Source organism: Gymnodraco acuticeps, unplaced genomic scaffold (genome assembly GCF_902827175.1).
Source record: "Gymnodraco acuticeps unplaced genomic scaffold, fGymAcu1.1, whole genome shotgun sequence".
NCBI lineage: Eukaryota > Metazoa > Chordata > Actinopteri > Perciformes > Bathydraconidae > Gymnodraco > Gymnodraco acuticeps.
The window spans coordinates 3,458,560-3,486,378 of NW_022990295.1; the positions used below are offsets into that span (position 1 = coordinate 3,458,560).

The window sequence follows — 27,819 nt, forward strand, 5'->3', positions numbered from 1 at the left end:
TTATGAGTGGTTTATCAGTAAAAACAGGGCTGAAAGAAAAAGGTTGTTAGTCATATCATAATATAATAATATCAATTCAAGAAACATGTTTATTAGGAATGTTTGATTTTAAAATGGCTCATTTGGAATATTTGCTCTTTAAAGAAAATGGGTAGCTCTTAAAAGAGCTTTTGGTTTGGAGGAGCCATGGTGACCCTACACCACTTTATGCTGCCATGACACTACACCCTCCTCATTCAAATAGGAGCAGAAGGTCTCCCGCAGTTGGATGGATCGGCGTGTGGCGTTGTTTGAGCCCATCATAGGTGCATCGCGCAGGGTTGGAGCTTCATCACTCGACTCTGCGAAGACAGGGACGACAGGTGTGCGTGATGACCTTCCTATTGTCTTCCTGCGGAGGAAGTTGTGCAACACACAGGTGGCCTTCACACAACTCTGTTACCTCCGGGCTGGTGGTGATGACACGCCGGAACATTCTCCACTGAGATGAGAGGATGCCAAACGCACATTCAACCACCAACCTGGCCCGGCTGAGGCGGTAGTTGAACAGCCTCCTTTCACGCGTGAGCTGACGTCCAGGGAACGGACGAAGCAGGTTGTCCAGCAGCGGAAAAGCCTCATCTCCAACAAACACATGGGGAAGAAGGCCCAGCCGCTCTGCTCCTGGGATGACGGTATCAGGTGGTAGCTGCAGACTGCCATCTCGGAGGCCCTCTCCAAAAGCGGAATTCCGCAGGCTCCCACCGTCGCTGCTCCTTCCAAAACCTCCGACATCCACTACCCTGAAGAGGTACTGGGCATCCACTACAGCCAGTAGTACCAAGGAGTGGGTGGACTTGTAGTTGAAGTACAGGGACCCAGAATTTGCCGGAGCCTGGATCACCACGTGCTTCCCATCAATGGCACCAACGCAATTTGGAAAGTTCCAGCGCTCCTGGAACCCAGCAGCGATGGCTCTCCAGTCCTCCGTCTGTGGTACCGGCATGGTCTCCTCGACCAGCGCGGTCCAGATGGCACCCGCAACCTCCTTGACGATGACAGCCACTGTTGCATGCCCGACCCGATAGCTGAATGCTATGGTCCTGTACGAGTCACCGGTTGCCAGGTACCTGAGAAAAAAGTAATATACAAGATTTAAAAAAAAAAAGTTATACGCCACGCAGACACACACACACCACAGACACATCAGACACACACACACACCACAGGCACACACATCAGACACACACCACACACACCACAGGCACACACATCACAGACACACACACACCACAGACACACACACACACACACACATCACACACACATACCACAGACACATACATCACAGACACACACAGACACACACACCACAGACACACATCACACAGACACACACCACAGACACACACATCACAGACACACACACACCACAGACACACACAGACACACACACCACAGACACACCAACATACCACAGACACACACACACCACAGACACACCAACATACCACAGACACACACACCACAGGCAGACACACACCACAGACACACACACCACAGGCAGACACACACATCACAGACACAGACACACACACACACACACACACACACACACAGGGGAGCAATACTGCGTTTACCTACACTGTAAAAAAAGATCGTAATTTTACAGGAAATAACTGTAAATTTGTATAGTAATTATCATGTTTTTTTAAATAACTTGCAAAATCCTGTAAAATGACAGATATTAACTATAAATTAACAACCCAAAACATTATTTGAAGTATTTTGACAATAACAACAAATAACGTTTATTTCGTCTTTTTTTTACTGTAAATTTACTATATAATATTTACAGTATTTTTGCACTTTCAGAAAATACATGCAGATGTACGTAAAATAAAATGTTTTTATCTGTAATTAAATATGTAACTCGTAATATAAAAGTGTATTACTATTATAAGACTTTAAGATGTTCTTTGTAATTTTAAGGTAAACATAAAACTGTAAGAAAAGCGTAAAATAAAAAAAACGTAAAATGTAAGTAAAACATTTTTACATAAATCATTTTCTCAATATTCGATTGAATCCAACAAAAACACAAAATATCCAATGTTGAAACAAAAGTAAATAAATATGTTTTCATGAAATTCCTAACTTACTATATTGTAAACATCTACAGTTGACAATATATCATTAAAAAAAAAAATCATAGAAAGTAGGCCGCAAGGTGAACCTCGAAAAGTCCTTTAGAAAAGAAATCCCGCTCCACAGAAGTGAAACTACACAATATTTAGTTCATAAAAAAGAACGATTCATGCTTATCCACCAAAAAAAATTTCGTCGCTAAAATTCCTGCCAATTCTTCTAGGCACGTAATTATTGGCTGAACTATTCCCTTCGAAGCGTAATAATATCTTGGTCCAAAGTCGTGCCACGGTTCATCACGTGATCGTGCTACACCAATTGGGTAGCTGCATATTGTCAACAGAAGTGAAAGATGGCGGCCGCCATGGTTTCATCGAGTAGCGGAGACGAGGAAAACGCACCAGAAAGTCTCAAAGTCAAAATTGTCAACACACAAACATTGTTACATGCATATTACGTCTGTGAAGCACGAAAAGGTTGATTGTTTTACCAATACAAGATGGAATACGTACAAGACAAGCTTACAACGGTCGCTCGGCTTGAAGGGAGACTCTCGGAACGTGGTGGCTGAAAACCACAAGCACTGTCTTGATTTCGAGTTCGAAGATATTCCTGAGGACGCTGGCTTCCACCACACATGCTACATAAGGTTTACCGACACAAAGGCCATGACGAAGGTGGAAAGACGGCTCGCACGTGAGGGAGATCAAGACGTTAGGGAGGACCTTGAGGTCGAGCCCATCCCATCGACGTCTCGCAGCACGTACCGAAGCCAAACAGAGAAGCTACGATCAAGGTCAGGCCTGCCAATCGCAGGCTCTGGCCCCGTCCTTCCTGCCCTGTGCATTATATGCAAGATGAAGGAGAAAATGATCATCAAAGCAGGCAAGCGACAAAGGGATCAACTGTGTAAGGCTGAAACATTAAAAGCAGGTAAGCAAACCCCCTCCCCCATCCACACACCACACACACACACACACACATTCTCTGTGGTTGAATAACTGAAAGGTACAATTATGTGTGAGAGATACGTCAACAAACTCATTGAGTTGTCCTTTTTTTCCGTTTAGGCAAATTGCAGAAAGCTGCTGAGAAGAAAGATGACCAAAGTGTTGACCAGCAGGCAAGGAAGTGATTTTGCGTGCTGACAAGAAGTTATTTTCCAGGCTCCTCATCCTTGGCCAGAGCAGGAAAATTGAAATGAGGGAAATTCTGTCATATTCCTTGGGAACTGTGTCATATCCATTAGCAAGTGCTGATGGTTCACTTGCCAAAACAAACAAATCAGCTCTCATGGATCTATTGCAGAGCAAAGGTGGAGAGTGCTTGGTTGACAAAGTTCCAATAGGTGGTGCCATTCTTTTTGATGGCATGGCAGTCATGCAGGCCATGCCATCCAGACCAGCAACATTTGGAGAGCTTGCAGAGACCATACTGCAGAGCATACTCCAACTTGCTTTGCATCACAAGTGTACACGCATTGATTTTGTCACTGACCGGTATCCACCCATCAGCATCAAAAGCCTAGAACGGTCCCGTAGAGCTGATGCAGGGTCACAACTAATAACAATCTTCAGCCCAGATCAGAAAACTCCAACCCAGTGGAAGAAGTTTCTCTCTGACGGAAAAAATAAGGAAGCACTGGCCGAATTCCTTTATGTGGCATGGACATATGCAGACCTCACAACAGTGGGTAAAAACCTCAGCTTGTACATTGCCCATCAAAATCAATGCCACTGTGTAACTGTCATGGAGGGTGTACAGTCTGTTGATGTTGTTGAAGACCTGCAGTGTGATCATGAGGAATGTGACACACGGGTGTTTTTACATGCCCAACATGCTGCACAGGAGCACAAAGCTGTCATCATCAAGAGCTCGGACACTGATGTGGCAGTCATTGCTGTAAGTCTGCAGGCAGATTTGCCATGCAGCTTATATGTGTTCACAGGGACTGGCAACAGGACACGGATCATTGACATTGCCATGGTGTCATCAGCTCTCGGAACCAGTGTGTGTTCAGCCTTGATTGGAATTCACACGTTCTCTGGGTGTGACTCCACAAGCGCTTTCTATGGCAAAGGCAAAAGAAAGTCATTTGCTGTTGCATGTGAGAAAGATGACTACCTTAAGGCTTTCAGAAGTTTAGGTACTAACTTTGACTTGGAGCAATCAACATTTGCACTTCTTTGCCGGTATGTATGTCACCTGTATGATCAGCCAGCAGCCGAACATGTAAATGATGCTAGGTACAAGGCTTTCTGTATGGCATCATCGGCCTTGCCAGAATTAAGCATTCCCCCTACTCATGATGCCCTCCATCAGCACTGCAAAAGGGCAAATTACCAGGCAGCAATAATGAGGTCCTGTCTCAAAAGAGAAATGAATGCTCCATCACCTGCTGGATATGGTTGGGAAATAGAGGATGGGAACTTACACGTCACCTGGATGACAAGAAATCCTGCCCCTGACAGTGTGTTGCATGTGATACACTGCAGCTGCAAAGAGTCTGCCTGTGAGAAAGGCAGATGTTCATGCTTCTCTGCAGGACTCTGTTGCATAGACTTATGTCGTTGCTCAAATTGTGCAAATAAAAAAGAAACAGAGGAAGAGAACGATGACTGCCCTGACACTGACAGTGAGGAATAGGAATAAAAGAGCCTTCTTTCCATCTTTCTTAAGCTCTTTTCTGTTCTTTTGGTTTTAGTGCCTGGCCGACGCGCTCACACATCACTCATAGATACGTTTGTTTTTGGTACTAGAACAGAGTATAATCAGCAGGACTCTTTTAACCAGCTGAGGCAATCACAGCACCAATCAGCCGCTCCGCCCAGCCTGACACCAATCAATTATACTACATTACATGTCCTTCTACTGTTTTCTATGTCATACCTTTTATATTTGTAATAAATCTCGTTTTTATGGTTCATCAGTGTTGTTTTCATTTGTGGAGGGATGAATGAGTAAATAAATGAATCAATGGACATTGGTATAAGTAAGGCAAGGCAAGTTTATTTATATAGCACTTTTCAACACAAGGCAATTCAAAGTGCTTTACAAAAAATTAAAGACATTAAGAAAATGGCATTTAAAATCAGTCATTCAAAAGAAAAGCTAATAAAAGAAACATTAAAAGAAAAAATACATGGATAAAAGTTACAGTGCAGTCTAAGATATGAATAGTTCAATTAAAAGCAGCAACAAAAAGAAAAGTCTTCAGCCTGGAAGTACTGCATTTTATTGATCTAAATTACTTAACGTAACAAGTTAACCTTCTTCTTGGACGCAGAAATCAAGTCATGTTTATTTTAAGAGTGCATTTAACGTGTACAGGGTAACAACAGACGGACAAAAAGTCCTCAGTCTAATGGAATAATCCCAATGAACCTAGCGATGTGAACATGGCAGTCCAGGAATGATAGTTTGATAAATATGAGTTTGATATACTTTATTAATCCCCGTGGGGAAATTGTTTGTAGCTGGAGTTGGCTGATAAACGCTGCTAGTCAATGTTGATTCGATGGTCAACTCTGTTCCCAGATAGTAAAACCTCTCACAAATACCGCGTATATAACGCAAATACCTCGGACTTAGTGATGTATTAAGACATATGACAAAACATGACATAAAACAAGCATACAGCACTGTTTAGAATCCATTTGGTCTGGTTTAGCGTAACCATGGCGGCCGCCATCTTTCACTTCTGTTGACAATATGCAGCTACCCAATTGGTGTAGCACGATCACGTGACGAACCGTGGCACGACTTTGGACCAAGATATTATTACGCTTCGAAGGGTCTAGTTCAGCCAATAATTACGTGCCTAGAAGAATTGGCAGGAATTTTAGCGACGATATTTTTTTTGGTGGATAAGCATGACTCGTTCTTTTTTATGAACTAAAGATTGTGTAGTTTCACTTCTGTGGAGCGGGTTGAAACGATAACAGGGTTCACCTTATGGCCTAAAGTGGAGAAATCTCTGCAGGGAGGACCAAGGTTTAAAACACACACTGTTATTTACTCAATAAGTCACAGTTATCCTTGTTTTATTTATGTGTTCTGTTGCTGTGTTTTTTTTCCATTGGTCAATTTACAGTAATAAACCTTAGTTTTACAGTATAATGTATGGTTTTCGGATTCTGGCCGACAGCCAGAGCTACGGCACTTGAAATAGAATTCAGCCAAAACACGGCAGACAAGTCAGGCATGTTTGGAATGAGTCCACAACACTCCTGATTGGTTAATATAAACATCATCGAAGAAACCTGCCAATGAGAACTGTCCGCGCCTGTCGTTCACATTTGAAACATCCAAGTCAGTTTGAGCGGGTCTCCTCCTGCTGGAGCTACAGCTATCTGTGTGTCTGCTACAGGAGTTTATGGATTCATATCGGGATCGTTTTACATCTACACGTTAAATATGAGCATCGGGACGTCAACAAAGAACAGAAGACTTGAGATCTGGTGAGTCCTGCAACTGTAATGGAGTTAAACATGTATTTAGATAATCCTTACTTAGTTTGTGAATGTTTTATTTTTTATTTAAGGTTACGTTTCTTCTTCTAGTTAGCTGAGTTTCTTCCCGTTAAGTTGGTATGCATAATTAATAGGTTGTTAAATGTTAAGAATCCCTGAGATGCTGTTTCTTGCAAGATGTTGCGCCCGGGAAACCCGGCTTAACATGCGGCTGCTAACGTTAGTTTACAGTTTATTGCAGTGCCACCCCCCCACCCTCTCGTCTCCAACACGGGAGAATTACACATAAACATGCAGTGGGGTATCACAGTGTTGTCGCCAAGTTTAATGTAAAGTTTCACAGCTTTCTTACAGCGGAATCTAGTTTGTTAATGTTCAGTAGCCAACAGCTAGCATAGCATAAACAGCTAACCGCTAACGTTCGGCTAATTTGCTAGTTAGCTCTGCTCTATATATTACACGCTAACATGACTAGCTAATGTCACACTGTGAACTAAAATACTTTTTGTATTACTACATCATACATGCTTGGTCCAAATCACTGCTAAAATTAATTATTTTTGAAAATGTATAGTAAAGAAACACTCAGCCATGCATGAAATAACATAGCAAAAGAATACGGGTAATGTTTGACCCATGTTGTGCCTTAGAAGTGTAGTGATACAAACATGATTTTTATTCAAAAAGTAAGAAAGGGACAAATACAAATTTAGAATTGGTGTTGATCCAAAACATGTTAATTGAGGAATACCTGGGATCCTGAATGGTTAAAGTAATTTATTGCAAAGATATTTACAATTAAAACTAATTCGGGTCACTTTTGACACATGTTGGTTGTATGTTGTGTAACAAAGGGTTAACGTGACAGCTGTGATGTTCACTCTTTTGACAGAGCACCAGTGGACAGCGAAGACTATGGAAGAGAAGATGTGATGGTTTTGTGTGGAAAGCTGCTAACGCCAGCCTGTGTCCCTCTCATCAGTCTCTCCAGGCAGCACCCAGCTATTCTTGCAGATGAAAATACTTTGATATGTGAGTAATAACTAACTTGTGTCTAACATAATATTGAATGTGGTTTAGTAAAGTATTTAAAAATACCCCACATTGTACATGTACAGGACAATCAGACCTTGTTCAACAAAGATCATCAGACAATTGTTTTGTCTTTAAGGTACAGCCGCAGCAGAGAGTCTTGAGTTTGAAGAAAACACTAACATTTTATTTAGTGTTGTTTAATCAATCAATATTTACTGGTCTTGAATTTCCTCACTGTATTACAAAATGCTCGAATCTTATTGTACAGGAACATTATGCAGATTTCATCACCTGAAGATAAAAATATAGATTCAGCGATATGTACCATTTTAAGGAAATAAACTGTTAGCGGTATTTACCAAAGCTCCGCAGCTGTAGCTAGGCGCTGCTAATGAAAACTCAAGTGCTCAATTTGTTGGTTTTTATTTTTTATTAAGAATTAACCAAGCATATCTTCCTCTTCGAAATCCCAGTTGTACTTCGCTAACACGCAGTGCCTGGGAGGGTGCGTTTGATTGTTCCCACAATAGTGCGTGCTTGTGCTTCAAAGGTCCATCATACAAGATGTAGGGGATCTATTGGCAGCTGCTGATAATAACATCCATCATTATGGTTTACTAATAGTTATCACTTCACTTCCTCCTCCAGCATCTGGACACAGCAGGAACCTACGCCAGGATCCTGTTTGTGGACTTCAGCTCTGCCTTCAACACAACACTCTGGCTGGAGGCTGCGCTCCATCAGGACCAACACCTCTCTCCCTCAGGACCAGAACCTCTCTCCATCAGGACCAACACCTCTCTCCATCAGGACCAACACCTCTCTCCATTAGGACCAGAACCTCTCTCCATCAGGACCAGAACCTCTCTCCATCAGGACCAAAACCTCTCTCCATCAGGACCAAAACCTCTCTCCATCAGGACCAAAACCTCTCTCCATCAGGACCAACACCTCTCTCCATCAGGACCAGAACCTCTCTCCATCAGGACCAGAACCTCTCGCCACCTCAACAAGGCCCCCCCCCCCCCACTGACACTTTACCTCAGCCACAACGCAGACTCTATGCATTACATAATGGAGATCACAGGATGGTAAATAATGCAATGTTTAAATATTGCTTACTGCACATATTTTATATTCTATAATTTATTGCATTCTATTTCGATGTAAGTTACTGCTTTATTTTATTTCTATCTTACTATATTTTTATTACAGTGTTCTTAATATAGTTCGCTATCTGTGTACTTTGTAATTTTTTTTATTTGTATGTCGTGTGTCCAGGTGTCGTGGTGCACGACACCTAGTCAAATTCCTCGTACGTGTGAACCTACCTGGCAATAAACCCGTTTCTGATTCTGATCGGTTTGTCCTCTAGGTTGCACTGCCACGTCTACAGTAGCGCAGAATGGACAAAGGAAACATGATTGGGCCTCAAGTTTTTTGCAGCCAATAGTCATTATCCTACAGGGGCGGCTAGTGGAGTACTTCGTGACCACAAAGTGTGAACGTTGTGATCAGCTGTTTTAGCGCAGTTCTCCAGTGAAGGGGGGGGGGAGTCTCCCTCCGCAGCCGGTTGGCGTAGTTTGGGCACAATTCCGTTGTACAGACCGACGTTAACAGCAGCCCTGTCTGTGCACACGGAGACCGACTCTGTCGTCCGGTGATCTAACCGCCTTCTGGAAAAGCTTCACAAGTACGTCGGTAAGCAAATGCGCTTTGTGACACAAGTGACGGTACGCATTTCAGATTACGCACATAACCTGCGTACCAGTTATGTGCACCCCTGTACTACAGCAAAAGTATTCTCCGTCGGGACTTCCTGCAACAACACCACGCCGTTATCAAAGATGTTCTATTGAGAAGACGATCACTACGTGACAAAAGTTTTCAAAACCGTGGCTACTGAAATCAATCTTACTAACTGCTGTCTGTGCAATTTACTCCGCGAGTTGGCAGACTTTATTTTGCTTCCTTTAACATCATTTTTCATGGTGGGGCTAAGCCATTTCTTGGTATGGGTGTAGCCTACCCCAGCCATACCCTGGCGCTGCCACTGGTGGCACGTATGGGGCGGGCCATTCTGCACATGCGTTAAATGCGTTAAATATTTTAACGCAATTAATTAAAAAAATTAATTACCGCCGTTAACGCGATAATTTTGACAGCACTCATTTTAAGTTTTCAGAGTAATTGTTTCCTACAGAACATTTTGTGATGTCATTTTGTTGAACCTGTTTGATTGGAAAATGTTAGAAAAAAGCTGTAAGATAACAGTATTCTAACTTTAGGTTCTGTATTTATTTTAGTGTTTGATCATACAAATCTAATAAAAAAAATGTAAACTGTTTTTCTCATCAGAACTTTATTTAAGGTATTTTAATGTAACATTTTAAGACAATGGATTTTGAAAAGAGAGGAAAGTTTCCTCTAAAATCTTTAAGGACAATTTCTGTATACTAATTGCTTTTGCACTTTATTTCAGTTAATGTATTTTTACTTTAATTTAATGTTTTTTGTTTGGCAGCCGCTGCTGCCAGTCATTTGACCGTTTTTTTACAGGTTTTTTGCCCGTAGAAGTTTTAGTGCTGTACTTTTATTAAATGTTATTGACTGTAAAAAGAGAGGATACATCTATAAAATTAGAGTATTTGCCTGTAGAAGTATGAGTGATGTACTTTTATTTAAGGTTATTGACTGTAAAAAGAGAGTATAAATCTGTAAAATTACAGTGTTTTCCTGTAAAATCTTTAAGGACAATTCCCGTAAATTAATGGCTTATTCACTTTATTTCAGTTAAAGTATTTTACTTTAATTTAAGGGTTTTTGTTTGGCAGCCGCTGCTGCCAGTACTTTGACCGTTTTTTTACGAGTTTTTTTTTTACAGTGTAGCTATCTTAATTAATGTCATTCATCTGAACTAAATCACAGACTTCATTCATCCATTCTCTCTCTTTATATACAGAGTCATATTAAAGAAGTAGAAATACACAAAACGTACCGTAGGCAGATGGCGAGTGGCTCGGCGGGTCCGATTGACAAACGCATACGGGTGTCTGCCTTTGCAATCAGTGGATCGACTTTTCCGAGCAACTCGTCGAACGCGTCTTTGCTCATCCTGAAGTACTGCTGAAACAGTACACCATCCAGGCGGAGCTCTTGGACAAGAACGTGGTATTCCCCCCGTTGCAGACGTTTTCTGAGTATTGTATGTACCCAACAGCGACGCACTATACGTGGCCTCCTGCGAGACATTGCATAAACCAACGCTACCGTTGCTACAAAACCGGCATCCATTTTGGCAATAGTCTAGAAGAACCGGGCTTTTTTTTGCTTTGTATGCTGGGGGCGGGCGGGAGATTCCTGATTGGATGTTGGTCGCCTTGGGCGCGAGAAATCGCCAAGCCTCCCAGCTTCAAGCTTTTTCGATGCCTGTAGTGTAGACGGGCCGTAAGAAATCAAGAGTGATCTGAGTAAAGGGCTTCTGTAAAGGTTTGCTAAACCGTTATTACTGTGAGTGCCAACTATAGTAGTGTGTGTGGTTAGCGTTTTGACTTATTTGCTCATGTCATTTTATTAAGGCTTGTTAATTAACGCATCAAGTTAAAGGGAACATAAGTGTTTTTATTTCCAATTTCTAATTCAAAGTGTGTTTTTGGGAATAATAAGTGAAAGTTATTTCCTTGAAATTCTGAAGTCTTATTTTTGAGTATATTTTTGAAAGGTGTAAGTTCAATTAAGCTGTTTTTTGCACAGTTTCTATTTTAAGTGCATTTCTACCTCTATTGAAGTCTTATAGGGTACATTTAAGTCACACTTACATTTGAGTAAGTGTTGAAAGTTCATTAAAAAGTTTAACTGCATTTTGCTGTTTTATAAAAGTGAGTCACTTTAAAGTAGTGATTACTAATGTCTAAGTCTAGTGAGCCTACAATTCAGGTTAGGGAAAGTGCAGAGTCCCAAGACGAAGCTGTGGATAACACTGAAGCACAGCAGCTAAGAAGAGGTCAAAGAACTAAAACTCCTACAGAAAAGGGTAGAGAAATGCAAGAAGAACAAATGAAAACGCTCCTACAAAAGTTCAACTACAATTATGAGAAATGGAGAACACAAGTGAAAACAGCTAAGCGGCCATTATCTCAAACAAGAGTCTTTATCTGAAGATTTGCTTAATTACATAATTCATGATGTCACAAGTTTGTCAGAAGATGTCCGACATGTTTATGAGGATCTGCGTACAATCTCAACTCCAGACCAGGACACGCGTCGAAGAATGGATCTGTGTGCAGAGATTTCTAAGTTTGTCATCATCAGAGCCTCAAGTCTCCTGGATGGAAAGGTTCCAGAAGGAGAAAAGAAAGATTGGCCTGAAGCAGGTTATCTCTTTAACTCAAGCACACTTCTTCTTCGAAAAGCAACTCCAAGCAATCGAACCAGTCTTCTGTGAAACGACAAGAAGCTGCTGCTGAGGCTGCTGCCAGCCAAGCTGTTCTGAAAGTGTTACAAGAACAAGAAAGAGAACATTTGGAGATTCAGCGCCTGGAAGCAGAAGCTAAAAGAAAGATAGCTGATCAAGAGACTGCAGCCATGAGGCGTTGTTTAGAAAGAGAAGCAGAAGAGTTAAGACGTCATTTAGAAAGAGAATCAGAAGAGTTAAGACGTCGTTCAGAAAGAGAGGAAGAGGAAGCTAAAATTAAAGCTCGTCTAGAAGAAGAGCATGTAGCTCTACAACAGACTCTGGATGACAAACGGAGAAAAATACAGCATTTGGAAGCAGTAAAATATTTCAATGCAGCACGAGCAAGAATGCAAGTGTATGACCAAGAAGAGTCCATTAAAGAAGAATGGAAAGACGTGCTAGAGAGGGATCTGGTAAGTAACCCAGTGCCTGCTCCCACAAGTCCTCAACGACAGGTTGTCACTACTTCCTCAAGTGAAAGTACAGCAGAGCTTGTTAAGGTGCTAGTTGGTGCCTTAACTGCCAACATAATTCCAGTTCCTGAACCTTCAGTATTCAGTGGGGATGCATTGAAATACAATGACTGGAAACTTTCATTTGAAATACTGATTGACCAGAAGAACATCCAAGACAAAGAAAATATATACTACTTAAGGAGATATGTTAGTGGACAAGCTAAGAAAGCACTTGATGGTTATTTCCTGCTCGGAACCAAATCTGCCTATGTTGCAGCATGGGAGATTTTGGAGGAGAGATATGGGAATCCATTTACAATAGCAAAAGCCTATAGAGACAAGCTTCAATCGTGGCCCAAGATAGGATCTAAGGACAGCTTTGAGCTCAGAGATTTTGCAGACTTTGCAGACTTTCTCCGTAGTTGCGAGGCTGCCATGGTCCATATCAAGGCATTAGAAATCTTGAATGACTGTAATGAAAACAGGCAAATACTTTCAAAATTACCAGATTGGCTAACTACAAGCTGGAATCGGAAGGTTACTGAAGTCCAAGAAGACAGTAAACAATTTCCCTCCTTCAGACAATTTGTAAAGTTTTTGACAAGAGAAGCAAAGATTGCCTGTAACCCTGTCACATCATTGCAATCACTGAAGCAAGGTGAATCTGAAAACACCAAATCTCAAAGACAACAAAGCTTTGCAGCAAAGACACTGACCACAAGTTCAGACGAAAACACCGTCTTAACATGTATTCTCTGTAAGAAGAAATGGCATTCCTTACATAATTGCAGGAAGTTCATGGAGCAAGCTGTTCCAGACAGAATCAAGTACATTCAAGCTCAGAAGCTATGCTTTGGATGTCTCGAGACTGGCCATCAGTCAAGGAGCTGCCACAGTAGGAGTGTCTGTGAAGTATGCAAGAAGCAACATCCTACCTGTCTGCATGAAGAGCGTACACATCAAGAAAGATACAAAGAAAGACCTCAACCAACACAACAAGAAGAAAGAACCACAGCGGCTACTTCCAACAGAGTAATACTTGGTGAAGGTAACACGCAAACAGCTGCTATAATTCCAGTCTGGCTTTCATCCACATGTCAACCAGCAGAAGAAATCCTTGTATACGCTCTGTTGGATTCTCAAAGTGACACAACATTTGTGCTAAGTGAAGTAGCTGAGGCTTTGGAAGCAAGTAAACAACAACAAGTCAAGCTCAAGCTATCTACTATGACCTCAAGAACCACAGTTATAAGCGCTCAAAGAGTGAACAACCTACAAATCAGAGGCTTTTACTCCGGTAAAAAGATTCTCTTACCACCAGTCTATACATGTGACTTCATTCCAGCCAGAATAAGGTGTTTAATGTGTTGCCTGAGATTCCATGTTAAGTTGTTATCTACAGGTAATGTCTATTTCAAAGGGTAAAGCGTTTACTTTGTACAAACAATCTTTTGTGTGAAATCTCACGAGTAATGTGTGATTTGGTGGGAGTGTAAGTGCAGCCTTTACATGTTCATAATTTAACTGTAATGTGTATTTTCTAAGTGTACTAATTATTATTGTTGTAATGTTTCATGCGTGCAATATTTCGTCTTTTATTTTGAAGTCCAAGCTCACGTCTCGTTATGCTGTTCTCGCGTGAGTTAGAGATCGAGAACATGAGAAGCACCCTCAGAGTAAGATGCACGGATACTTACAGCTCCGTTAGTTTTCTATAGAGAGGCGAAGTCACGCCCATCTACTTCCGGTCCATGGGACCCCGGAAGCGAAAAATTATACATTGAATTCAATGGAGAGAGAAAACGTATCTTGATCCCGTTTGAATTGTGCCACGAACTACACATATGATGTTTGTCAATCTTAAACAATCATTTCCATGTCAAAAAAGTCACATTTTGTCGTAAAACTGTTGAAATATATAAGACTATGAAAAATACGCGACTACAAAGACTACAAATCCCAAATCCCATTCTGGGTCGCGTAAGTGATGTCACCGGCGATAATGCTCCAAGTGGTTGGTTCACTTTTACAAGATGCCTGTGTGCTTTGTACCAGGTTGTAATCACAAAAGTGATCATACCACTTGCTTGTTCTATCGCTTCCCGTCTGATGAAAGGACCAGGAGTCGCTGGATCAGACATATCAGGTAATATCATAGGTAATATACATGTTGTGCATGGAACATAGTCAAGTTAGCTACCTAGCTAGTAGCGACGAGTAGCGAGCACGTTAGTTAGCATTACATTACTTAGCCTTGTCATTTTTAGTAGCCTTACCATGAAGTTATTATTTGATTACATGAAGTAAACCAAAATGTTAAACAGTAAGAGTAGTCATGATGGTAAGTATTTCATGAAACATTTGAAGAGTAGCCTACTGCGCCCTCCACCGGGTGCTAAGGAAGCAGTTCAGGGAGAGTCGAAGGCAGGCAGGGAGCTTTGCATGACATTCTTCTGGACGTGTTTCATTGTGATGACAGTGAGGGTGAGTCAATCTGTTTGTTGGAAAGACAGTCGTTGTGTGCTTACTGAGAGAAAATTGTTAAAAGAGATAATTATTCAAAGTGTTGTTACTTTAAACTAAGTGTTGTTACTTTAAACTAAGTGTTGTTACTGACCTTTTTCTCTTTTATTTTCTTTACCTCACCTGTAACTGCTGAGACGTTGAGGAACATGCACACTGACCTGCTCTGGCAACCTGATTTCCACTGTACGTAATAGTATTTGGTTATGGTATATTATTTATATACATCAAAGGCACAATGCACCCCCCAGAGACACACATGTATTGAGTGTGATATTTTGCATAGATCATGTCAAATCATCTTTACATACTAGAAAACTGTAGGAGCGGCAACTTGTTTTGAAATTGAATTTTTAATATCCGATAATAAAGTTGATCTGTTTTCTTTATTCTTCTCTCTTCCCAGCTCCATACATCACCATTCTCTGTTCCTGCAGGTCCTGCTTGCTAATCAATGCTCATATGTTTTTACACAATTACAAATAAAAATGTATTGTATGACATGAAGTTGTGCTTCATTCGGAGTCAATAATAAATTAATTCTGCCTTCAACTGCACAATGATTGTGGACTGCACCGATATCCATGTAGCTGCCCCCCAGTAAGATGAACCAAGCAAAGAGGGTCACCATCATGCCCAAGGACATCCAGCTGGCCCGCCGCATCCGTGGAGAGAGGACTTAGACTGACCTGAGACCAGCACACCCAAACACAACGGCTCTTTTAAGAGCCACCTACAGTTTCAAAGAGTTGCAATCCTACGTTATTATAATGATTAAACTGGTTCATGTATCACTTAGTTTACTGAACCGTGATGAATGAAATAAATTAGTGAGGTAGTGGTTTACTGAAGTTACAAAGACATTAATATATGAGTAAGGTCAGTGTAAACACAAGCTTCTGTCAATTATGGATCATTCAAACTATTTATATACAAATATGTAATAAAGTTCTAAAACAAGTATTCGGTATATTCCTTGATAGCTTTTGGAGAAGGTTGTTTTTAAGTTTACTAAAATCTATCGTTTCAACTGTTTCACTTTATAAAAAGGGAACAGGTGAGTAGAGCATCATTGAGTTTCTTATTCTGTCAGTAAATTATCCAAATGAATGTTTTTCATTATTTTAGTCAACCCTAAACAAATTGATTGTACCTTTTAATAATGACCTTACATGGTCGGCAAAGTTAAATTAACTTCAGAAAATCAAATCTGTTCTGAGAAAAAACTAATAAATGTTTAAAGATAGGAACTTGCCATCCCACTGAAAAACAGTCCGTAGAGATTTTAAGGCGTAGTTGTAGTTCAGTCCAACATTTCATTTGGATTCATTTGACAACAGTCAACTATTTTCATAAAGAATATATATATTTTTCAAAGTCAACTTTATTGTCAATCTTACTCAGTTTGTGTTTATAGACAGAGAGATCAAAAAGACGTTTAAATAAAATTATACAATTTACAGATATGTATACAAATATATATATCCTATATACACCATCATGTATAATGATGGTGTATGATGTAGAAGGAAGTGTGGTAGATAACAAGTAAATATAGAGTTACATACAGATCCATGTTACAGCAAAAGATGGAATAACTAAGAAGCACGCAGTATAATAATAATTACATGCAACAATTAAATAACTGCTCAGCATCTCCACCACAATCCCAATCTGCTGTGTCCTGTTTTCCTCCCCCCTGCATAACACCCCATCACACATACGAAACACAACGCAGAGTCCGAGGGTGTTAAGAGTATGTTTATTTAAATGTCCTCCTCTCTACTGGCCAACACAGGGAGCATATGCTGGGTGTAGAATTTTTCCAGGAGGAGGAGATTTCCATGCCATGCAGGGTCTTTGGGGATGGGGATAATGATCGCCTCCTTCGTGGTCCACACAACAAAGTAGCAGAGACTCCGGTCTGTGATATGCAGCTGCCCTTGGACCTGGTGCCAGTATGGGTGATTCTCCTTGAGAATATATGACCCACCCTCCTCACGGAGACAGAAGGATGGTAACTAGACTGCCTCCGCGATGGTCATGTTCTTCTGGCTGTGTGGACACTTCACCTCCAGCAGGGCAGATGGCTGCACAGTCCACCTGCACAAAAGCCTTCACCCCTTCGGCCTCGTTTACAACCCCCCAGTTGACAGTTGGCGATGTCTCTGGCCAGTGGGTTGTATGTCTGCTCTCGCTGTTGGTAAAGTTGAGACACCGGCTGGACTACTTTTTAAGTGCCAGGCTTCCTCCACTGGCACTCAACATCTGTGGAGCTGATCTGCCACATGGCAAATATTGCCAATGCTGCAGCGTGGCTGCATTTGTACATCTCCCGTGCACAATCACAGACAGCGCTCTGCATCGCGCCATCGTCTCCATGCAGATCTGTAAAAATAAAGTAAGTACCATTTGTTAGCATTGAATGAGCAATAATACAAGGATGGTCCGGATCTGGGGGTGGGAGGGTTTATTTTTCCATAGTTTTGTCCTCTTGTCTGATTGTTGTTATCGTTTGTTTTTTCTGTATTTTTTGTAATTTGTGTTGTATTGGTTGTGATTGTACATTGTATTTTTCTAAATGTGTATGAATAATTTTTTTTTAAACATTTGATGGGTGGTATCCACGCACCAGGTCCACCTTGGAAAACACCCCCGTAGCGGCCAGATGCGCCGAAAAGTCCTGAATGTGCGGCACCGGATAGCGGTCAGGCGTAGTGGCGTCGTTGAGTCGGCGGTAATCCCCGCACGGGCGGAACCCGCCGTTCGATTTGGGAACGACGTGCAGGGGGGAAGCCCAAGGACTGTCGGAGCGGCGGACAATGCCCAGGCGCTCCATGGTTGCGAACTCCGCCCTCGCTACAGCCAGCTTAGAAGGGTTCAACCGCCGGGCCCTGGCGTAGACAGGAGGCCCCCCGGTAGTGACGTGGTGTTCCACGCCATGCTTAGTGGTAAGCGCAGAGAAGGTGGGTAGCGACAGGTCTGGAAACTCGGCCAACAGTCTGAGAAACGTGTCTGCACCTGACAGCGAGCCTGACAGCCCGTCGTACGCTGCGCTGCCAAGTGTGCACACGAGGGAAGAAAACGTTAAGGCATCAACCAAACGCCTATTCTTAACGTCCACTAAGAGTCCATGAGCACACAAAAAATCCGCTCCGAGGAGGGGAAAAGAAATGTCCGCTGTCACAAAATCCCAGCTGAAACGCTGTCCTCCGATGCACAAACACATAGGCCTCACGCCGTACGTGCGAATGGGACTGCCGTTAGCCGTCGTCAATCGCGGTCCGTGCCCCCCACGGGCGACGTCTTCACTCGACGCTGGAACTACGCTCCGTTGAGCGCCCGTGTCACACAGAAACAAGCTCCCCGAAACGCTGTCGCTGACGAAGAGGAGCCTGCACGTGCCGCCGACGCTCAGAGCCACTACTGAGCGCCGGCCCCTCCGTTTCCCGGGGGTTTGTAGCTGCACGGAGCGATGCATCTCTTCGCCCTTGTCCCGAAACGTGCGTGGTAAACGCACTCTCCGGCGTCTCCACGCCGGATAGCCACAGCCGTGTCCGGCCTCCGCCACGCTTTCTTGACTGCCGGTGGGCCGCTGACCCGGGCTGTTGCGTAGCCAGGAAAAAACGATCCGCTTCCTCAGCCAAAGCATGGGGCTCCGTGACAGGCGTGTTGGCCAGTGCCGTCTGTACCCGGGGAGGCAAGTGACGCAGGAAAATCTCCGTGAATAAAATCCGGGGATCTTCCCCCTCTAGCAGATTTAGCATTTTCTCCATTAGCTGGGATGGCTTGCTGTCTCCTAGGCCTTGAATGTCAAGTATCTGGCGGGCCCTCTCCTTAGCAGATAAGCTAAATGTCTTAAGGAGAAGGGCCTTAATTGCCTCATATTTGCCATGATGTGGGGGGACTGCGATGAATCCCACCAACCTGGACGACGTGGAGCTCCCCAGCGCTGCTACCACATGGTAGTATTTTAGGTCCCCGTCACGGACCTGTCGGCAGGCGAAATGTGCCTCCACGTGTGCGAACCATGCCTCCGCGGCGTGCTTCCAGAATTCCGGCAGCTTTATGAAAACATCGCGCTCAGCCATGTTCGTTAATTTTCCGGAAACTTTCTCGGAAAAGTCAGGGTCACCAGTGTAGTGCCGTGAAAAGAGAGTCGGAGGCGGTGTATTAAGAATGGAGTTCCAATCTTTATTATCCATTACTTTCAGAGAGGTTAACACATGCACTGCTCTGCCTGATGAGCTAGCAGGAATGGCAGCTAAAGCTACAGGTGTTCCCCACTAAAGGGTCCGTGTGGCAACACAATAAGCAAGGTAAATTATGTCCAATAACGTGTCACCACAGTATGCAAATTGGCCATTTCAGAATAATTTATATTATATCTTTTGATTATAATTATTGTTGCATTAAAGTGTGCACCTAGTCACTTTGTATACTGCAGGGTAGCTTGTGAATTTACTTGCGCAGCGTTGGTGTTCGCAACAGGGGGGGTCACATGTTCAAACCCTACTGCAGTCAGCATGTCATTAGAGGCTTCTCAATACTCAAATTTCCCCTCCTCGACTGCTCGACTCCTTGGTCCTCCGGTAGTGACCCGGAAATGAATTTCAGCGCGCCATTTTGAAGGACGTCTCATTTCTCTAAATGCACACCGAGGACAGAGCATCGAGCGTCGAGGAGGCTCTCTGGAGGAGCTATAACCGAGGATACACTGATGGTTCCTCCACGGCTCCTCCACGGATGCATTTCCGGGAACGGTGGAGGCGTGACGCACGGCCGGACTTATCTCAGCCAATGACAGCTCTGCATGCATCCTCTGGATATTATTTTAGAAACTGCTTTCATCGCGTCGCGATGTTTCCAGAGAGAACAGCTGTAAGGTCCATGCAGAAAGCAGAGCAGTGTGTATAATATATATCACTCAGTATAACAGGCCTACTCTCTTTATTTGCTTTAGTTTAGTAGATATCTACAAACAAAGAGTCGATATTTTTCTAAGACCATTGCTTCACATAATAAAATACACAACGGCTTATGCTTTAGGAGCTGTAGGTGTGTGTGGTACAGTGTGTAGGTGTGTGTGGTACAGTGTGTAGGTGTGTGCGTAAATGCGGCGGACAGACGGGTCTCAGTTGGTTTGGTGTCCTCTGCTTACTTTTAATAGGCCTACTTGTAAATACAACTTTTGGCCCGTAATTTCAATTCCCCATTTCAGCGACCAGAGAGAGGGGGGGGATATATCCAGTCTCTGATTGTGTTACGTTATTATGAGAGTGCTCTCATACTTTAAATTGTATATATTTATATAAATATATTTGTGTGTGTGTGTCCGCATCTGTAGCCTGTTATTGTCTCATTATACCGCACTCTCAATGAATTCAAAGTAAATATGTGGGGGAACAATGTTCAGCTGATCTAACAGAGATACAGCGCTATGACAAAACACTCGACAGCTGATGCAGCTGTTGCCACGTAATAATGAACGGACGTCGCTTTAATATGACCGCTCAGAGGAGAGGAGTTCTCATTTCTTTAAACGTCTGCTGCTTCCCCTCCTCTCTCCTCGGTTCCCCTCCTCGGTCCTCCGCTCGCATCTCCTGTGGGTGGGTCTAAGTCTCGAGAAGGGGAACCAAGGAGGGGAGTCGAGGAGGGGAAATTTGAGTATTGAGAAGCCTCTAGTGTGTCCCTGGTAGTGTTGTCACGATACCAACATGTTGGTTTCGATACCGATACCAAGTCAAGAATTGCGATTCCGATTCTTTTTCGATACTTTTCTTAAAAAAAGGGAAACAGTCTTAAATGTAATTATTGTGCTTTATTTCACACCAGAACCATAACCATAACACAAACTTTTAAACAATGAGAACAATAAACAAAATAAATGACAATAATTCTTATTAAATGAAATTAAGCATCATCTCAAACAACTTTTTTGTTTTATAAAATATAATTTTTTTTATATTTTATTAACATTTAATAGTACAGTAATATAAATAATTATTGACAAAATGTATATTGCAGATGTTAGCCACATTGGTAAGTTAGCTAAAAATGTATCATTGCCATTAATTGCCTCGTTTGTCACAAAATAAATTACACTGGTTTGACTTAGATTTGAGGGCATGGGCATGTTATCATGCATGTTATCTATCACATTCGCTAACCTGTCTGTCTTTAAATTCTTTAAACAGCTCTGGATGCCAGTTGGCGGGTGCTTAGCCAAGTTTGATGTGTTGGCTCCCTTGGTTTGCAGGGATCTAAAACATGTCTCACAGACAGGCCTCGTGGTGTCCGTAGGCTTGCCCTCACTGTCAGAGATATAGCTCAAATACCTCCAAATTTCGCTTCTGCCGTCTTTTTTGTCAACAAGCCGAGGCGCAGCGGCAGTTGCACTCCCACTTGCAGCCATGCTTCTCGTTTTCTCACATGCTCTGGCAGCTAGGGGTGGGCGGATCGATCCCAAAATATCGATACTTCCGATATTACGTTACGTTTCAAAATATCGATACTAGAGCCAATAGGATCGATACTGTTATACTTTTTTTCTCGTCTCCTCTACTCGTCAATTTATTCAAAAAACTATGTGCAGACGAACACAAGTATATGCTCTTTTCTTCTCTCTCCACTGCTGTCCTCTTCTCCTCGAGGCTCCCTGCCTGAACGCCGATTATCAAGCTGACTGACAGCAGCCAGCAGGGCAGGACAGCAGCAGCCAGCGACTCGCGAGTGCAACACACACACGCGCATGATGGCTGAGAGAAAGAGCAGCGTTGTGTGGAGCAATTTCACAACTGGCAATTAAAACTTAGCGAACTGTGATGTGTGCAAGAAGACAGTTCGCTACTTTGGCCACTTTGTATTGTTATTTTTCATGTTTGCACTTTAAATTTGCAAAAGTAAAACGTGTATTTGTCTATAAAAACTGTCCTGTCTTTATTCATGAAAATGAATTCAGATTTAGTCTATTTATGATGATTTCAGCTCAAAAATCATGTCATGCAGCTCTCCCCTATATGAAAGTACATAAGACGCTTTTCATTAAAAAAGGTATCGATATCGGTATCGGCGATACTGGCCCTGAAATACTTGGTATCGGATCGAATCCAGATTTTGTGGTATCGCCCACCCCTACTGGCAGCTAGCGCGTGGCCACGTGCACGAGAGAGGGGAGGGACTTAGAGCGTGCTTGAGAGGGGCGGGACTGCAGAGCAGGCACGGCTACAGTGCAGGGAGAGTGGAAGCAGAGCGCTGAACACACACGGCTCTTATTAAAACGGCGCTTTCTCACCGGAGTACTTTTCCCCGTCATTCTTAAAGTACCGATACTAATGAAACGGAGGAATCGTACCGTTTTTAACGGCAGGGTATCGCGGTACCTTTCAAGTATCGGTACACCGTGCAACACTAGTCCCTGGGCAAGACACTTCACCCCATACTGCTCCTGTGGGAATTGTCCACAGTATTGAGTATGTAAGTCGCTTTGGATAAAAGCGTCTAACAAGTGACATGTTGTGGTGACCACCTATTAATACACTGGGACATAATTCATACATGGAACTACAGTTGGGGCTATTGTTCCCACACGGACATGTTATGTGTTTACTATATATGTTGTGTGCCCTCCTGACTTCACTCTCTTGTCGTCCCGGGCTGCGACCCAACAACATCTACATTTCTGCTGCTCATTAAAGCAAGCTTTGTACCTCCATTGCACCGCCTCCGACTCCCTATCTCTCGGCACTACATTGGTGACCCTGACAACGTCTCGTGAAGTTTCCGGGACGGACCCGAACATGGCGAAAAGCGCTGTTTTTCTCGTTATGCCAGAGATTGTTGGAGACGTCCGTGCCTGCCATGGGCACACGGACTGAGGCTCGGTGCGCCCCCCGCGGAATGGCTGAGGACGTCACTCGCCATTCCCGCATCGTCTCGACACTGGAGGACAGCGGGCCTTCCATCTACACGGAGACGATGCACGACCTGCTGGGTAGGGGAGAGAACCAGACTCCTTCCACGTGGGGTTGTTTCTCCGGGGCGTGCGGCTGCAAGTCCAGGCTGCGCTAGCTATCCACGACTAGCAGCTAACCACGTTAGCTAACGGCTACGGCTAGCAGCTACCGTTGGCTGCTAGCTAGCTGCTAACGGCTATCGATCCTTTTTGAGTTTTTTTTCTGGTGCCGGAGAGGAGGTTCGACCAGCCGGTTGACCTCATGTGGACACTCTCACATTTTTCACCACCTCCACGGCGGTTCCAGACGCCACTCACGTTTTCATCGACGCCTGGGTGGTGCACTCCTGGACCCCGACTCGCCTCGACGGTTTTGGACGTCGCCCATGCTGCCATCGGCCCGTGGGTGGCGCGCTCCGGAGCCTGTCTGGCCTCTCCTGCCTTCCGGGGATATCCAGACGCCACTCACGTTCATCGGCGCCTGGGTGGCGCACTCCTGGACCCCCTCTCGCCTCGACAGTTCCGGACGTCGCCCATGCTCCATCGGCCCATGGGTGGCGCGCTCCGGGACCCTGTCTGGCCTCTCCTGCTTCCCGGGGATGCCTCGACATCTGCTGAGGACTTCATGCCCGCCGCCGCGGCACGTCTGCTTGCGGCCGGGTTGCTCTCCTGCTTCCCGGGGATGCCTCGACGCCTGCCGAGGACCTCGTGCCCGCCGCCGTTGCACGTCTGCCTGCGGCCGGGTTGCGCTCCTTCCTCCCGGGGGGACTGCTCCTCTCTTCCGGGGATACCTCGACGCCTGCCGAGGGCTTCGTGCCCACCGCCGTTGTGCGTCTGCCTGCGGCCGGGTTGCGCTCTTTCCTGCCGGGTTCTCCGCGACACCTACTGCGGCCCCCGGTGTGGGTGCCCTCGCCCTCGTTAGGCCCCCTGCCCTCTCCTGCGGCCCCCTTTCGTGGCCCGTTCCATGGCCCGGTCCTCACCTGCGGCCCCACCCTCCTCGGCCCCTGTGGTGCTTCCTCCACGGACGCGAGGATTTTTTTTTTGCCATGTTTGAATTCTGGGGGGGCTTGTGTGGTGACCACCTATTAAAGGGATAGTGGAAATCCGCGAATTTGGGGTTTAACTTATGTATTTTTATTAAAAATAAGCATAATAAACTATTTTTTTTATTTCATGCGCCTAGTTTCATTTTATTTTCAATTTTACTGCGCCCTCTCAATGAAACGAAATACTTCGGGAATCGTTGGGAATCTTCGGGTGATGACGAGAGCATAGGAAGACGGGCACAAACAATGGCGGACATTCAATAGCATTTGCATGTGAATAGCCGACCTTTATTATGGTGAATAGATGTGTTTTGTATGGCTGTAGTGCGACAGCAAATGCAGAGAATGGCGTATCGTAATAATTCTACGTGACACAACGACATTGGATTAACCTTGAGATGCGTTTTTATTCCGTTGAACACAACTTTTGATCACAAATCAAAAAAGGTAAGACGTAATTATTGTAATATTTTTGGAACCGGATGTTGTTTACTTTCTCTTTTCTGGCTGATAGCTCCAGGAATTCGAGGTCTTACAGTGATGACATTACATGTGTGGAATCTGTGGAGTGTCAGCTTTAAATCGTATATCTTGTTTGTGCAGTTAAGATAGTAATAAGGGCATTTCTACCGTGTGTTGTGTGTAAAAAAAGTGTTAGCATTAGTTAGCATTGTTTCGCTCAATGCTAATTCAAAGGCTTGGTATTACTCTTGTGTTTTTTCTAGCTAACAATTGTTCTTATTGTCAGTTAGCGGAGTTTCTTACCTTTAAAAGGGTATGAAACATTAATAGTTTCATAAATGTTAAGAAGCCCTGAGACATGTGAGAGAAAAAAAACTGTGGGAGGGGTCCACTGGGGGGACCTTCGGGCTTAACTGGTTAACAATGATTAATATTTGTAAAGGCTACAGGTGATCTTAAGATGCGTGAGCTATGCTTAGGGACCTACCAGTCAAGATTATTTGTGCGTAGGGGTGCATCATCTGGCGCCTGGTCCTGGTCATCCTCGCCATTGCCCATGCCGTGAACCATCACCTCGGGCTCGGGCTCGAACAAATAAGGACGTAATGGTCCATCGTCTGGCTCAATATTGTCACCATCGTCGCTTACTGAACCGGATTCAGATTCAGTTCCTAAAACGACATTTTCGTAGGAAAGCCGAGAGGATGTTTCTGACTCGCTATCATCACTGGATACCTCGTACAATCCTTCTTCTTTGTCTGGTATATTTGCCCTTCCACGTTCATTCTGCATAGACGCCTGGTTTGTTATCGTATCGTCTTCCTAAGTTTTTGTCACTTCCGGTTTGGCTGAGTCGAACATTTCGTTTCTAAAAAACTTCGGGGAAGCTGCAATAAAGTGCTTCTAACATGCGTAAGGCAATTATTATATATTTTTTAATCAGGTATGATTGTTTTGGTACGTAATTATGCTTGTATATAAGTTAAAACGAAACTATTTGAGGTTCCATTTCCACTATCCCTTTAATACACTGGGACATAATTCATACATGGAACTACAGTTGGGGCTATTGTTCCCACACGGACATGTTATGTATTTACTATATATGTTGTGTGCCCTCCTGACTTCACTCTCTTGTCGTCCCGGGCTGCGACCCAACAACATCTACATTTCTGCTGCTCATTAAAGCAAGCTTTGTACCTCCATTGCACCGCCTCCGACTCCCTATCTCTCGGCACTACAATGTAATGTATTGGAGTAAAAGTACACAATTGACCTCTGAATCGTTGTTGAGTATAGTACAAAGTAGCATAAAATGGAAATATTCAAATAAAGTACAAGTATCTCAAAGTTGTACTTCAGTACAGTACTTGATTACATGTAGCCTACTTAGTTACTTCCCACCTCTGGTAATAATAAACAACGTATTTTCCACAAAAAACACAACATAACGGGATTTTCAACTGAGGAAGCTTTGCTGCTGCTGGTACAGCGCCCTCCACTGGTGAGAGGACAGTATCACATCAAAGTGAATTATTGTCGTTATTGCTTATTGTCGTTCATAATAAAAATCAGGCGATGGTCACATAAAGAATGGTGTATTTGGTGTGCCTCGACTTAAATATAAAATGTAATTAGATTCCCTTTTTGATTGCATTAAACTCTTGGTATGTAAATAAACAGTGAATGTGTTTCCCAAAAGCAGGCAGACCTAAACTGGGTTAGAATTCCTCAACAGTGCCTTTCTTTTGTTTTCCTCCTGGTGCTCTACTGTCAGAATACATTTTATTTGATTCATTAACGACAAGGAATGTGTGACGCCCTCTGCTGTACAAGGCTTAGGTTTCAAGAAGAGAAACCTAAGCCTAGATACAGCAGAGTTTTATTTTTCAGGAAATGAAAGCTAGGCAGGCTATATAAACCCGGTCATCAACTCTTATACACCACACATATCAAGTCATGGGGCTGTGTGAGTATCACTTTACATTTCATTTTAGTTTTTACTTCGTACATTCTATTTTTAACTACAAAAGATAATAATGATAGTTACTTTAGCAAAGGTATTGATTAAGCCCGATGTTAATGTTGATTTCGATATTCATCTTGTGTTTCAGTAACTTTCACTTTAGCTGGTGCTGGAGCAGGTAAGACTTTTTCATCGATTGTAAACACACTTTAGATTAGATACTCTTTATTGAGCCCAATTTGGGAATGATTACTATTTCTGACTCACTATTCATTTTGGAGTGGCCAAACAAATTGGCATTAACAACGTTTCCTCTGCAGCTGGAGCTATCGCCGCTGCTCCTCTTGTTCTGGCCGCTGTAGGGTTCACCTCCGCCGGGATCGCCGCAGGCTCCATTGCTGCCGGCATGATGTCAACTGCTGCAGTGGCTAACGGGGGAGCAGTGGCAGCCGGAACTACAGTGGCTGTTTTGCAAGCAGCAGGTAAAGATCATCACTTTAATGTTTTGCATTTTAATCTTTTGGTTAAACTAATGATAATATGGTAATGGTTCTCAGTTTCTGCATAGTTGATATTAAACCTTTGATCCTTGCTGTAGGTGCAGCCGGTCTGCCAGCAGCTGCCTCTGCAGGTGTGGCTGGCGTCGGAGCAACCATTGGATGGATAACTGCAATCCTCATCTGAGAAATCATGAAGGAACAGGATGAATATGTGTACTTTGCCAAATGAATGAGGAAAGTACAATTGACAGCACTTTCACTGGCTAAACAGCACTTTTGTCATCTCATACAAAATGTTTTGTTTAATAAATCGGTCTTCTATAAACATACTTGTTCAGTGTGTCGCCTGTGCATCTTTCCATTCTTTGTCATGTCCAGGAGAAAGGACTAAAATAGTTCACTGGTTTATTAACCTTTTTTTAATTAATTAGCATTATTTTTTCTTGCCACAGTTAAGTCGGGCTGTAAGATGTTACTTAGATGATGAGGCAATGCAAGTTTATTTATATTGCACCTTTCAACACAAGGCAAGTCAAAGTGCTTTACAAAGAATTAAAGACATTAAAATAGAAACACATTTTAAAATGGCATAATAACTGAATGCTGCTTCTCCATGTTCTGACTCTGGGGACAGAAAGTTGACCAGTCCCAGAAGACCTGAGAGTTCTGGATGGTTCATAATTTAGCAGCAGATCAGAAATGTATTTTGGCCCTAAACCATTCAATGCTTTATAAACCAGCAGCATATCTTTTAATTGATTCTTTGACAGACAGGGGTCTTTATAGTGTAAAGACCTCCAAATTGGAGTGATGTGATCCACTT

At 43.3% G+C, this 27,819-nt stretch overlaps 3 protein-coding genes and 1 long non-coding RNA gene across 5 annotated transcripts; 3 read left to right on the forward strand and 1 right to left on the reverse strand.

Annotated features, from left to right (window-relative positions):
- Positions 1–156: 156 nt before the first annotated feature.
- On the reverse strand, positions 157–25,104 carry LOC117550160 (protein ANTAGONIST OF LIKE HETEROCHROMATIN PROTEIN 1-like). Of its 2 annotated transcripts, none has more exons than XM_034222509.1 (2): positions 25,018–25,104; positions 157–1,109 (listed from the first exon to the last, which is right to left on the reverse strand). In XM_034222509.1, exons 1-2 carry the CDS (start codon positions 25,098–25,100, stop codon positions 332–334), a joined length of 861 nt encoding a protein of 286 aa, XP_034078400.1. In that variant the 5' UTR covers positions 25,101–25,104; the 3' UTR covers positions 157–331. The 2 variants fall into 2 exon arrangements, with proteins under 2 accessions (XP_034078400.1, XP_034078399.1); XM_034222508.1 differs by lacking the exon at positions 25,018–25,104 and adding an exon at positions 10,633–10,933.
- Positions 2,959–4,836, forward strand: LOC117550159. Its single transcript, XM_034222507.1, has 2 exons — positions 2,959–3,060; positions 3,198–4,836. Exon 2 carries the CDS (start codon positions 3,328–3,330, stop codon positions 4,771–4,773), a length of 1,446 nt encoding a protein of 481 aa, XP_034078398.1. The 5' UTR covers positions 2,959–3,060; positions 3,198–3,327; the 3' UTR covers positions 4,774–4,836.
- On the forward strand, positions 6,157–8,514 carry LOC117550161. Its single transcript, XR_004569577.1, has 3 exons — positions 6,157–6,587; positions 7,492–7,631; positions 8,283–8,514. It is a non-coding gene; the product is annotated as an uncharacterized LOC117550161 (long non-coding RNA).
- A 1,272-nt stretch (positions 25,105–26,376) lies between the features above and the next one.
- LOC117550078 (interferon alpha-inducible protein 27-like protein 2A) lies at positions 26,377–27,325 on the forward strand. Its single transcript, XM_034222375.1, has 4 exons — positions 26,377–26,499; positions 26,645–26,674; positions 26,817–26,978; positions 27,095–27,325. Exons 1-4 carry the CDS (start codon positions 26,490–26,492, stop codon positions 27,178–27,180), a joined length of 288 nt encoding a protein of 95 aa, XP_034078266.1. The 5' UTR covers positions 26,377–26,489; the 3' UTR covers positions 27,181–27,325.
- Positions 27,326–27,819: the final 494 nt, after the last annotated feature.

Excerpts from the sequence above, each read along its gene's own strand:
- LOC117550159 (XM_034222507.1), top strand. The coding sequence starts at position 3,328 with ATGAGGGAAATTCTGTCATATTCCTTGGGAACTGTGTCATATCCATTA.
- LOC117550160 (XM_034222508.1), bottom strand. The coding sequence starts at position 10,928 with ATGGATGCCGGTTTTGTAGCAACGGTAGCGTTGGTTTATGCAATGTCT. Across the intron at positions 1,110-10,632 it reads CCACTCGCCATCTGCCTACG|GTACCTGGCAACCGGTGACT; the intron begins GTACGTTTTGTG and ends CTTTTTTCTCAG.
- LOC117550078 (XM_034222375.1), top strand. Across the intron at positions 26,675-26,816 it reads TTTAGCTGGTGCTGGAGCAG|CTGGAGCTATCGCCGCTGCT; the intron begins GTAAGACTTTTT and ends TTTCCTCTGCAG. Across the intron at positions 26,979-27,094 it reads GGCTGTTTTGCAAGCAGCAG|GTGCAGCCGGTCTGCCAGCA; the intron begins GTAAAGATCATC and ends TCCTTGCTGTAG.